The 12,174-nt window shown below is 40.1% G+C and overlaps 1 protein-coding gene across 3 annotated transcripts in view; it reads right to left on the reverse strand.

Annotated features, from left to right (window-relative positions):
• slk.S (STE20 like kinase S homeolog) overlaps positions 1-12,174 on the reverse strand; it is a 46,373-nt gene that overhangs the window by 25,828 nt on the left and 8,371 nt on the right. For all 3 annotated transcript variants that reach the window (XM_041570930.1, XM_018227421.2, XM_041570929.1), the window contains exons 2-4: positions 5,303-5,467; positions 2,721-2,769; positions 705-854 (exon numbers count right to left, since the gene is read on the reverse strand). In XM_041570930.1, coding sequence (XP_041426864.1) covers positions 705-854; positions 2,721-2,769; positions 5,303-5,467 — 364 coding nt within the window. The remainder of the gene's footprint in view (positions 1-704; positions 855-2,720; positions 2,770-5,302; positions 5,468-12,174) is intronic.

Genomic DNA, 12,174 nt, shown 5'->3' on the forward strand with positions numbered 1-12,174 from the left:
ACTTTCCTTCTCCTTTAAATAGATTCTATTGTTATTACAAAGACCTTCTCTTAATTGCTACACTCACATAGACAAGTCCCCCTAGCTGCATCCTATACAAACATTAGCTCCAGTTTAATGTCCCATATCTGAATTTTCGTACTGCATCAAGCTATTTCTTTTCCTGAAAAATGTGTATATCTGATCAAGTTTTTCAGAAATCTGTGCAGTCATTTGTGGGAAATGTGGAATGATGCAAAACGCCAGGAGATGTTTTTTAAGCAAACGGTCTAAGACTTGGCAAGGTTTTTTTTACAACCTTTCAGTCTGTTTCCAATGTGTGTTATTAAAGGAGAAACCAGTCGCTGACAGACTTTCTAGTCAACATATGTGACAGAGAGGAAGGGAAAAATATTCAGGAGCCTTTTATTCAGAACAAATTAACATTGTTAACATAACATAACATAACATTTGTAGCTAGTTGGTAACTACCCCAATATTAAATAAATCCGACTTCAAAAAAAATTTAATTATTGACGTCGAACATTTGACGTGGTCAGTCATTTTCGAATAATGTATACCGCAAACGTACTGCAAAAGAACAAAGGTTTACCCAGGAACCTTTGCTATATCCAGGTTGCTTCACTATTAAGAGATAGACTGACAGATGCCGATTTTCAAATAGTACACATTTCTTTACCGTCATTTTGTAGAAGAATGCTTACCCAGTTTAACATCGCCGTCTAACGTAAGCAGTATATTGCCTGCCTTTAGATCTCGGTGAATGATCTTGATTTCATGCAGATATATCAATGCTTCCAGTGTCTGCCTACAAACAACCCGTATTTGAGGTTCTGTCAGGGGCCTCTCCAGCTCTGCAAATGAAGCACAGGTTTTAATCATTCCATAAACGGTTCATTAAATGGGGTCTCCACTACCTGTCAGTAACACAGATGTATTATAAGCTATTTGCTTAAAGGAGAAGGAAATGTTAAAACTAAGTAAGCTTTATCAGAAAGGTCTATATAAATACACTAATAAACCCTCAAAGTAATGCTGCTCTGAGTTCTCTGTCAAAAGAAACACAGCATTTATTTCCTTCTATTGTGTACTCATGGGCTGCTGTATCAGACTTCCTGTTTTCAGCTTAAACCTCCAGGGCTAGGGCATGTTCAGTTTGCTTCTCTCCCCCTCCCTGCTGTAATCTGAGCTTAGAGCTATGAGCGAGCAGGGAGAGACTCGGGCAGGAAGTGATGTCAGAGCAAGGTAATATGGCAGCTGCTATCCTAAATAAACAGAGAAAATGTCTAGAGCTGTTTACTCAGGCATGGCAAAGCATTTTAAAGCATAAAAATGGCGTTGTAGCTTACACTGTTGTGGCTAATCTATTGGCAATAAATTGCATTGGTAGCTTTCCTTCTCCTTTAAGACACAGACCTGAGGCAGAATTGAAGGTGGTATCCACCTTAGAGCTCATTCACACAGCACCTCTTGCCTGGATCAGGCTGCACAGAATAGAAAAATTTGAATGCCATGCAAGTTAGACGACATGTAGGGGGCACCTAAGTGCCAAACCCGTACTGCAAAAAACAGACATCGCTGTATACATTTGGTTGCTGCAGGTCTTTGTGCTTCAAAATAAAACTGCAGAGACTTGTGGCAATGGCAATGTGCAAAAACATAGACGCTACCACTGTGACCAGCATCAAAACACGCAATAAAATTGCATCTTAAGAATCAGCCACAGATGCCGTTAATATGTCAAGCACCGGAAATGATGCCATCTGAAATTATAACATTTTCTGAACATATGTTTCTGATTTGCATCAAAGCTTCAGTCCCCTTGCACAAATACACTAAAACTATGGGGGGAATGCTGCATTGTAGAGAAGAATACTGGCGATTTGTGTCCAAAACTGAACCGTACACATTTATATTTGCTCTCTCAAACAGCGACTACTGCCTTTCTATGTAAATGCTTTTAAGGGTAAAGGGCACACTGGCAGATTCGGGGAGATTAGTCGCCCCGGCGTCAATCACAATCTCCCCGAACTGCCTTCCCGGCAGCTATAGGAAACTTTTCCTATAGGAGGAAACTTTGTGCGACTTCGGAAAACGAAGAGCCTCAAGTGCCGTCCTGCTGGCGATTTTTCATTATAGCCGGCGGGAAGGCAGTCCGGGGATATTGTCGATGGGGCGACTAATCTCGCCGAATCTGCCCATGTGCCCTTACCCTAAAACACTTTCACTGCTAGTGTTACTATCCTGGATAGGGGACATTAGCTTTTAGGCATCAATAGGATGCTTTTTCTTTTCGGCAAACCGTGGCGTAACTACCGGGGGAGCAGGGGGTGCAATTGGGCCAGGGCTCCCCCGCAGGGCACTCCGGCAGTCACGCGCCACTGCAGCGGCTGTAGCGCCGCACGGAAGAGGGTGGGGGGCAGGGCCCAGCTGCACGGCCCGCACCAGGGCCCGTCCCCACCTAGTTCCGTCTCTGTTGCCAAAATGTGGACAACTTTGAAGTAGGGGGATGTCGAACCAATAGTCATGTGCCATGAACTCCGAGGCTAGAATATGCACGGAGGGGTGAGTAAAAAATTGGGGCCGGTAGGCTGGCAGGAGGAGGGTCTACCCAGGGTAGGGTTTTTTTTTATTACGGGTTGAATTCTTCTTTAAGTAGCCCAAGCTATTTTCAGCTTTACCCTCATAAGTTCAATATAGAGAAGGAAACCACAACCTACCTAACATTACAGCGTCTACTGCTCCTCCAGCACAAAATTCTATCAGGATCTGTGTTAAATAAAAAAAAAAAAAACATTTAAAAATAAGAAGAGTGGTAGTGAAAATGAAAAAAAATAAACACTTGCTTTGTAGATTATTTACAGAATGAATGGCAAACAGATGTAATTTAACAGACATGAATGTTTTTGCAGTCAGCAATATATTATCCAGATATAAGCGAGTTCAAGGAGTAAGAGCCATCGCTTATGCAACATTATAACTTTCTCCTCTGCTATTCAGAAAAACATCCAAGCTGTAGCGGTGGAGATATTTAATATCTGAAAATAAACTGAATTGCATAATTACTGATTACTTTCTTTGTGTTTGTTGAGTCAATTGCCTTTTGTGTGTTGCCTTTCTCCAAAGGGAAACTGGATATGCTCATCTTTCATAACGGCATTTAAACAAATACCTATTTTATAGAGTCAGTGACCCCAGCAACCAGACGGCAGCATTCATTCTGGAGACACGCAGAACAGTCCAATAACTAAATAAACAGATGTAGCTGAACTAGAAGTTCTTAGAACAGGAGAGGTATTTGCTAAAACTCGAATTTCTCATTATTTTAAAAATAAAAATTCGACCTAACTGCCAACCACGATTTGGAAAACTAAAAAATCTGAACTAAATTGTAAGTGCAGGAAAAGTCACAACAAAATCACGCAACAATTCAAATTGTGCAACATTTTTGAATTGCCGCCTGCAAACTACAAAATTGGGATTTTCGAACGAAAACCAGCATCAAAGCCTAAAACCCTTGAAACATATGAAGGCAAAAAAACATGTTGCAATTGTAAAATAGACATCTGCCATTGACTTTTACAGGTTTTAGCTGGAGCATATTCGGATTTTGGATTTTTAGCAGCTTTGGAGCAACATTTTTCCTAAATGTTGATTGGATATTGACATTGTTTAAATAAAATCACGCTCACATTAGGCATGAATTCTGGAGGATGACAATTTTACTTTATTTTTTTAAATAGAGGATTTACAGAGGTACAGCTGGCCGTGTCATTTAGATGTGTTGGAAGTCAGGCTGCTGTTTGAATTCCTCTCTATAACAGGGCACATGGAAACTTCCAAATATTCTAACTAAGTTGTTCCATGACACTTGACTCATGGAGAAATTAGTGCAACAGGCCCACCCAGACCTGGTTTATGTAAAAAGTTTGCTTATCCAATTTCAATTTTATACTGCCAACGCTGAATAATCCCTGGGCTGCAACGGTCATGTCATGCACTCCAATTTGCCGTTACTGTACAGGGAATAAATCGTTTAGGTTCAGCATTTTATAAAAGTAGACAAATAATGGGTGTCAGGTGTAAAATGTAAGAAGCTATACTGCTGGCATATTCTCAGCTTCTGTAAAGGCAACATGGCTATGGTTATAACTTGTTGCAACCACCACAACTGCAACAAATGCTTATTAAGCAGGAAACCACAAAAAGTACAGAGCAACAAGTTAGAGGTCTGAGGAGATCGAAAAGTGCTGACAATATACCTAACCTGCTCACAACAAAGTGACAAATTCCATAACAAATAGCTATACAGATGCTTAGTAAACAGGCCTTAATATCATGTGTATATTTGCCAAGAGGTAAGGAAGGTTACTTTTGACAAACGACCCTCGCAAACATGCATTCATATGAAGACACTGCGATATAAAGATATAGATATATATATATATATATATATATATAGATATATATAGATATATATAAAGTAGCAATGACAATATGTGTAGACATACAGAGAATTTGTTTTTTAGATGGGGTCAGTGACCCCCATTTGAAAGTTGGCAAGAGTCAGAAGAACAAGGCAAATAATAATAAAAAACTATAGAAAATAAATAATGAAGACCAATTGAAATGTTGCTTAACACTGGACATTCTATAGCATACTATAGGTTCACTTAAAGGTAAAAGTAAGGCAGCTATCTACTTGCCTTTTAGGGCAATGGCACATAGGTGGAATTTAGGTGCTTTGATTGTGGCTACCACTTCACTAATTGCATGTGCATTGTCTGAAACTGAAAGTTGCCCGAAATTAATGCATTCTGCTGACAAGTGCTGCAGTCCATTTCAGGGTGCTTTTTACTAGGGATGCACCGAATCCGCAATTTAGTTCGAGATTGCACCAGGATTCGGCCTTTTTCAGCAGGATTTGGATTCAGCCGAATCCTGCTGCCCAGCCGAACCGAATCCTAATTCCCGTATGCAAATAAGGGGGCGAGGAGGGAATTCACGTGACTTTTTTTTCACAAAACAAGTTTTGCCCTTCCCACCCCTAATTTGTATATGCAAATTAGGATTCGGAACGGTATTCGGCCGACTCTTTCGAGAAGGATTCAGGGGGTTCGGCCGAAACCAAAATAGTGGATTTGGTGCAACCCTACTTTGTACACACATTTTTGGGCTACTTAAATAGGCAGTGCTCACAGCAGAAATCACCCTGTGTGCAACTGCCCTTAAATATTTCATACTTACATCATTTAAAAAACAACATTACAGCAATCTTCAAGGTTTACCAAAATAAGCTTACCCAGAGGTTATTTTCATAGTAGAAAGCATCCAAGAGTTTAACAATATTCGGATGGTCACACGATGCCAAAATATCAATCTCCACCATGTAATCCTCGAGTTCATCCTCTGATTTTGTATCTATGACTTTTGCTGCTGCCAAAATTCCAGTTTCTTTATTTTGAGCCTGAAAATGGAACACAGAAAATAAAGTTATAAATCCATGGTCTTTCCTAGAAGATTCCAGTAAAATTCTGATGCACTTCGATGCACTATTCCAAGGTCATTTGTTGTACAGGTATGGACCGGTTGTGCAGAATGCTTGGGACCTGGGGTTTTTCGGATAAGGGATCTTTCTGTAATTTGGATCTTCATACCTTAAGTTTACCAGAAAATCATGTAAACATTAAATAAACCCAATAGGCTGGTTTTGCTTCCAATAAGGATTAATTATATCTTAGTTTGGATCAAGTACAAGCTACTGTTTTATTATTACAGAGAAAAAGGAAATACTTTAGAAACATTTGGATTATTTGATTATAATGGAGTCTATGGCATTTGTGTAATTCAGTGTTTTCTGGATAATGGGTTTTGGGATCACTGAACAATATAAAATTTAAAAAAAAAAAAAAAGTTAAAAACATTGCTCCATTGTTGAGCTGTGTGACATATAAAAACACAAATACAAGATTGGGGGGGGGAAAGAAAAACACAGACACCTGTGCTACAATGGAAGAGCTTGCCATACTATGGTTAACAGTTATGAATAAAGGTTCCTGTTAAATTCAGCAAATGGTCATATGTGTATCCATCAAATTGTGCATCTATCACTTCCTGGGAAGGAAACGGAGATGAAGCCAAAAAAGCGTGGAAAGGAGCTAATGGATGTTCTAACAGCAAGCTGTTATAGCTACTGTTTTAAGAAAACCCATTTGTATTGCATGAAAATGTACAGAAAAGCATGTATTTAAGCTGTATGATATGGGCTGAAGGGGGATGCCTTCTCCAGATAGGGTTAAAGGAGAACTAAAGCCTAACAAGAAGTAGCTAGAAATGTTGTACATTATGTTTTGTGCTTCTATACCACCCCAAGGCAACCACAGCCCTTTAGCAGTAAAGCTCTGTCTCTCCAAAGATGCCCCAGTAGCTCCCCATCTTCTTTTCTGCTGATTCACTGCACATGCTCTGTGCTGCTGTCACTTACTGATCTTCGGGAACCCACTCACAATATACAGTACACATAGAATAGAAATGTCACAATATAAGGCTGATTAGTAATTAATACAGATAATTACTACATGGCAGCACAGAAACCAGTGCAATTAGCATCAGAATTTAATAATCAGCAAACCTGTAGCATCAGCTTATATTACAGACCAACCTCATTTTCTGCTGGATAATTAGTGACGAGCCCTAAGCTTAGCTTCTCAACAGCTGCTCAGAGCCCACTGAGCATGTGAGTGTCACAGACACTTTCCAAGATGGTGACCCCCTGTGACAAGTTTGAAGTCCTGGATCATTGCTGCTATTGACAAGCTCAAACTTTAGGCTGAAGCAATAAGTTCAGTAGATAAAATGACATTTTTAGCCACGTTCGTTTCTATGGTTTAGTTCCCTCCTAATCAAGTAATTAGTTGGCAGCTGAGAGCAGAGCTGCTACTGCAGGTAAAATGGGTGCACTTGCTCTCAGCTTAGACAGGAAGAGGGAAACAGGAATATGAATCGTAAGGCAATGGCAAAAATAATATAAATGCAAGTTATACACTAAATGGCAGTGTGTTGGGAGTTTCCTTAAATGTGAAGGATCTAGGGGTCTTTGTAGATAACAAGTTGTCTAATTCTGGGCAGTGTCATTCTGTGGCTACTAAAGCAAATAAAGTTCTGTCTTGCATAAAAAAGGGCATTAACTCAAGGGATGAAAACATAATTCTGCCTCTTTATAGGTCCCTGGTGAGGTCTCATCTGGAGTATGCAGTGCAGTTTTGTCTCCAGTCCTTAAGAGGGATATAAATGAGCTGGAGAGAGTGCAGAGACTAAGTGCAACTAAATTGGTTAGAGGGAGGGAAGACTTAAATTATAAGGGTAGACTGTCAAGGTTGGGGTTGTTCTCTCTGGAAAAAAGGCGCTTGCGAGGGGACATGATTACACTTTACAAGTGCATTAGAGGACATTATAGACAAATAGCAGGGGACCTTTTTACCCATAAAGAGAATCACCGTACCAGAGGCCTCCCCTTTAGACTAGAAGAAAAGAACTTTCATTTGAAGCAACGTAGGGGGTTCTTCACAGTCAGGACAGTGAGGTTGTGGAATGCACTGCCGGGTGATGTTGTGATGCTGATTCAGTTAATGCCTTTAAGAGTGACTTGGATGATTTCTTGGACAGACATAATATCCAAGGCTACTGTGATACAAAAATCTAGTTAGGGCAGATTTATCAAGGGTCGAATTTCGAAGTGTAAAAAACTTCGAAATTCGACCATCGAATGGCATTACTTTGATATTTGAAGTTGAAGTTTTTTTTTTATTGAATTTGGCCATATTCGGTCGAAGTAAAATCATTCGATCGTACGATGAAATCCTTCGAATTGAACGATTTAATTGATCGATTTTACTTCGACTTCTAAAAACCCAAATGTTGGCTATAGGTTCTAGGAGGTCCCCATAGGCTAACATAGCAATTCGGCAGGTTTAAGGTGGCGAAGTACAACTTTTTTAAAGAGACAGTACCTCGATTTTCGAAGTCGAACATTTTTACTTCAAATCGAAGTCTAATTTAGGCCTATTCGATGGTCGAAGTACCCAAAAATTAGTTCGAAATGCGAAAATTCACTTGGACCCTTAGTAAATGTGCCCGAGTGTATGAGTATATATAGTTTATGTGAGTGCATGGAGGGGTCAGTGTGTGTATGTATGTATGTATGTATGTATGTATGAATGCTGGGTTTCATTTGGAGATGTTGAACTTGATGTACTTTGTGGTCTTTTTTCAACCCGATCTAACTATGTAACTATGTAAACTACAGCCCTTAACCAAATTGTCCACAAAAGCTGGTTAATACAGGAACAAAAGCCTGAGAGAGGACCAAGGGCCCATGGAGCCGGAGACAGAGAGAGTGTCTGATAAAGAGAGACAAGTTTTGATGGTATATTGCCACAGGAAGACAAACACCCTGTTAATGTGTTTTTTGTTTAACGATTAAAGGCAAAGTATTTATTTCTCTGCATTTTTGCCTTCCATTACAAAAGCTAATCTTCCCACACTACTTCCTCCCAGTGTTTACCATACATATGACTTAACGAAGGAAATCTAGTTTGGCTGCATTTTATCACACACTATAAGCAACATTTTTAGAAGCAATGGCAAAAACTTCACATATTCATTAGTACAGACCTGGAGTTGCCGAGTAGTAATACAGAATGGGTTCAAACCAGCCCTGACATTTCCTTTATTTGTTTGTGTACAAACGTAAGACTAATATTGCTTGTGTATGCTTTTCAGAATTTAGTATTTTTCTTTTTAAAAGTAGAAAAATCTACAACCAGAAATACCGGTTCCAAGATACTGTTGTGCAGTTTGGCCAAGGTGGAGGGACAGATCCAGGAGAGGAGATTTTATTATCGGTCACGTCATTCTAGATATTACCTGCTGATGCCCCAGTGCCTAGTGAATGGGTACTTGAGAAGAGCAGTTTCTGCAACTCTGATTGGTCGGATACTGTAGAGCAGTGCCAGTCCAACTTCTGTGGTACCAAGGGCCGCAATTTTTGTGGCTTACATAGCGGAGGGACGATAATAAAATCCAGTGTTGACCACTCCCCTTTTTAAACTACACCCATGTTATGAACTCAAGAACTTTTAAGAGCATGTCCACATTGAAAAAAAAAAATGGTTGGTGCTCGCTGCTGGGATATTTACTCATCTGTTAAATATTTAAGTCATACCCTTAAATCCATAAAAATACCCTTAAATCCATATGCCGCCTCCTCCTCCCCTGTTGATAACACAGCACCCCCCCCCCCCCAGTACATGATCAAAGGGGTGGTTCACCTTCAGGTTAACTTTTGGTATGTTATAGAATAGCCAATTCTAAGCAACTTTTCAATTGGTCTTCATTTTTTTTTTATTTTTTTTTTACAGTTTATGAATTATTTGCCTTCTTCTCCTGACTCTTTCTAGCTTTCAAAAGGGGGTCACTGACCCCTCTAAAAACAAATCCTCTCTAAAGCTACACATTTATTGTTACTTTTTATTACTCATCTTTCTGCTCCGACCCTGCCCTATTTATATTCCATATGCTTATTCAAATCAATGCATGGTTGCTAGGCTAATTTGGACCCTAGCAACCAGATTGCTGACACTGCAAACTGGAGAGCTGCTGAATAAAAAGCTAAATAACTCAAAAACCACAAATAATAAAAAATTAAAACCAATAGCAAATTGTCTCAGAATATCGCTCCCTACATCATACTAAAAGTTAACTCATAGGTGAACAACCCCATTAAAGACCTTAGGGGCCCCTAACAACAACTTCCAAATACTAACAAACCCCAGAACAAAGCCTACCAGACTGACATCCCACAGGGTACAGAGTAGGGCAGGCAGAGTATGGCACACACGTTGTATAGAGAACTACAGCAGTGTTCAGAAGACCACAAATGGCCAATCCTTGAACGATGCATCTGGCTACTAGAGTTCTACAACCTATAGCAATTTGCACTCCGTCTTCTAAACATTATTGTCTTTTTTTTTTTTTAGCATGACAACGGATCTGTGTTGTGTGCCAGCATTCTCCTTAAATGATTGTTGCAAATATTTATGAGTGTGTTTTGTCTTGACACAAACAGTTTATTTTCATAAAAGGAAATGTACTATGGAAATGATATGAAAATGTGCAATTCAGGAAAAGGAAATGTTCCTGGAAGCATACAACTAGATATAAAGGTTTAACTCAAAGGAAAATGCAAGCAGGAGATTGGCGCATCAGAAATAATCCTGATGAATTAATGCGTTTAGTATTTAACAATGGTCTCCCATCTCCCGGGGGTGGTGAGGAGATCAGTATAACATCTGCTACTCATGAATATACAGGAATATGCAGATAAATAAGGGTTTGAATGATATTGCTGCAATCTGTATGGATTTAAAAGGTTCATAAGGTTCTTCAACTCCCCAACACTTTTTTTAGTTGTTTTCAGATTGTTCACCAGAAAATAAAGTATTTTTCAATGGCTTGCCATCTTTCATTCTTTACCATTTCTTCAATATTGAAGTTTATAGTTGAACGTTTGGGTCTCTGGTGTTTCAGTATGGAAGCTCAGTAAATCCAGGTCATATTCTGAACGGTTACATTTCTCAGCAGTATCTTTGGAATATTAGCAACAGCTGTATCAATCCTAACAGCTGCTGGAAACTGATCTTAGCAGGGACAAAGATAACAAATGTGTCAACGAAGGGGCAGATTTATCAAAGTGTGGGATTAGAACTCACCACATAAAAACTCATTCACTTTCTGTTCATTCCTATATTAATAGAAAGTTAGTGATCTTTTCTACAGTGAGTTCTAAATTCACACTTTGAATCCCCCCCTGCTGCTTATGAAAGACATAAAAAGGTGAAAAATGAAAATTTACACTTCAGCATTAGAAACTGTCCCTAATAGAATATAGAAAGTAGTCCTGGACCAGTCCCTGGATCAACTTGTACTATGAGCTATCTTCCATAACCCTGTATTCCTTCACTTGCTAAACACCATCCAACCCCTTCTTAAAGGACCAGTAACATCAAAAACATTTTTAAAAAACATTCGTTAGTACACAAAGAAAAAAAAACACCTACACAAATTATACTTTAAAAAAAGCAAAGACTTTATTAAGAAATAACTTACAGAAACTCTGCTTCCTGTCTTCTACAGAAAAGGCGAAAGGGCGACCATCCATTGAGCGGTGCTTGATTTCTCCTCCCTGGCTCTCTGCTGCTGGATACTTTAGCTGCCACATTCTGTGCTTTCTGTAGTGCAGCGGCGCTTCCAGCATGAACTTGAGGCGGATCTGCGGTGCCTGTGTTCCTATGGGCCATGATCTCTCTCTCTCACTGCTGTAACGGCTCAGGCCCTACAAGAGGTGAGTCCAGGTCAGTTCCCTGTAGGGCGGCTGTGTGGCAAGGGGGTGCCAATGTATTTAGGGGGGACCGGGGGTATTTGGGGTTCTCTTACACAGTTTGCTGGGACAACCGGTAGCGCGTCCTAGAGCCCTCGCAGCTGCGCGCACCCGCTGCAACTCTATTTCTCTCAGGGGCTAGGCAGCTACCGACAAAACTACAAGTCCCAACATGCATCCGTCCCTTCTGCTGGGCAGCTTCTCCCAAAGCGCTATCGGCAGTGGGACGCAGGGACTTGTAGTCTTGTAACAGCTGGATGCCGAGTCCTGCAGCTCAGCAGTGCCTGAGCCGTTACAGCAGTGAGAGAGAGAGAGAACATGGCCCCACAGGAACACCGGCACCGCAGATCCGCCTCAAGTTCATGCTGGAAGCGCCGCTGCACTACAGAAAGCACAGAATGTGGCAGCTAAAGGATCCAGCAGCCGAGAGCCAGGGAGGAGAAATCAAGCACCGCTCAATGGATGGTCGCCCTTTCTGTAGAAGACAGGAAATAGAGTTATTTCTTAATAAAGTCTTTGCTTTTTTTTTTAAGTATAATTTGTGTAGGTGTTTTTTTTCTTTGTGTACTAACGAATGTTTTTAGATTTCTTTGATGTTACTGGTCCTTTAAAGCTATCTAATGTATCAGCCTGTACCACTGATTCAGGGAGAGAATTCCACATCTTCACAGCTCTCACTGTAAAAAAAACCCTTCTGACTATTTAGCTGGAACCTCTTTTCTTCTATTATTTCTTTG

This window comes from Xenopus laevis, chromosome 7S (genome assembly GCF_017654675.1).
Source record: "Xenopus laevis strain J_2021 chromosome 7S, Xenopus_laevis_v10.1, whole genome shotgun sequence".
NCBI lineage: Eukaryota > Metazoa > Chordata > Amphibia > Anura > Pipidae > Xenopus > Xenopus laevis.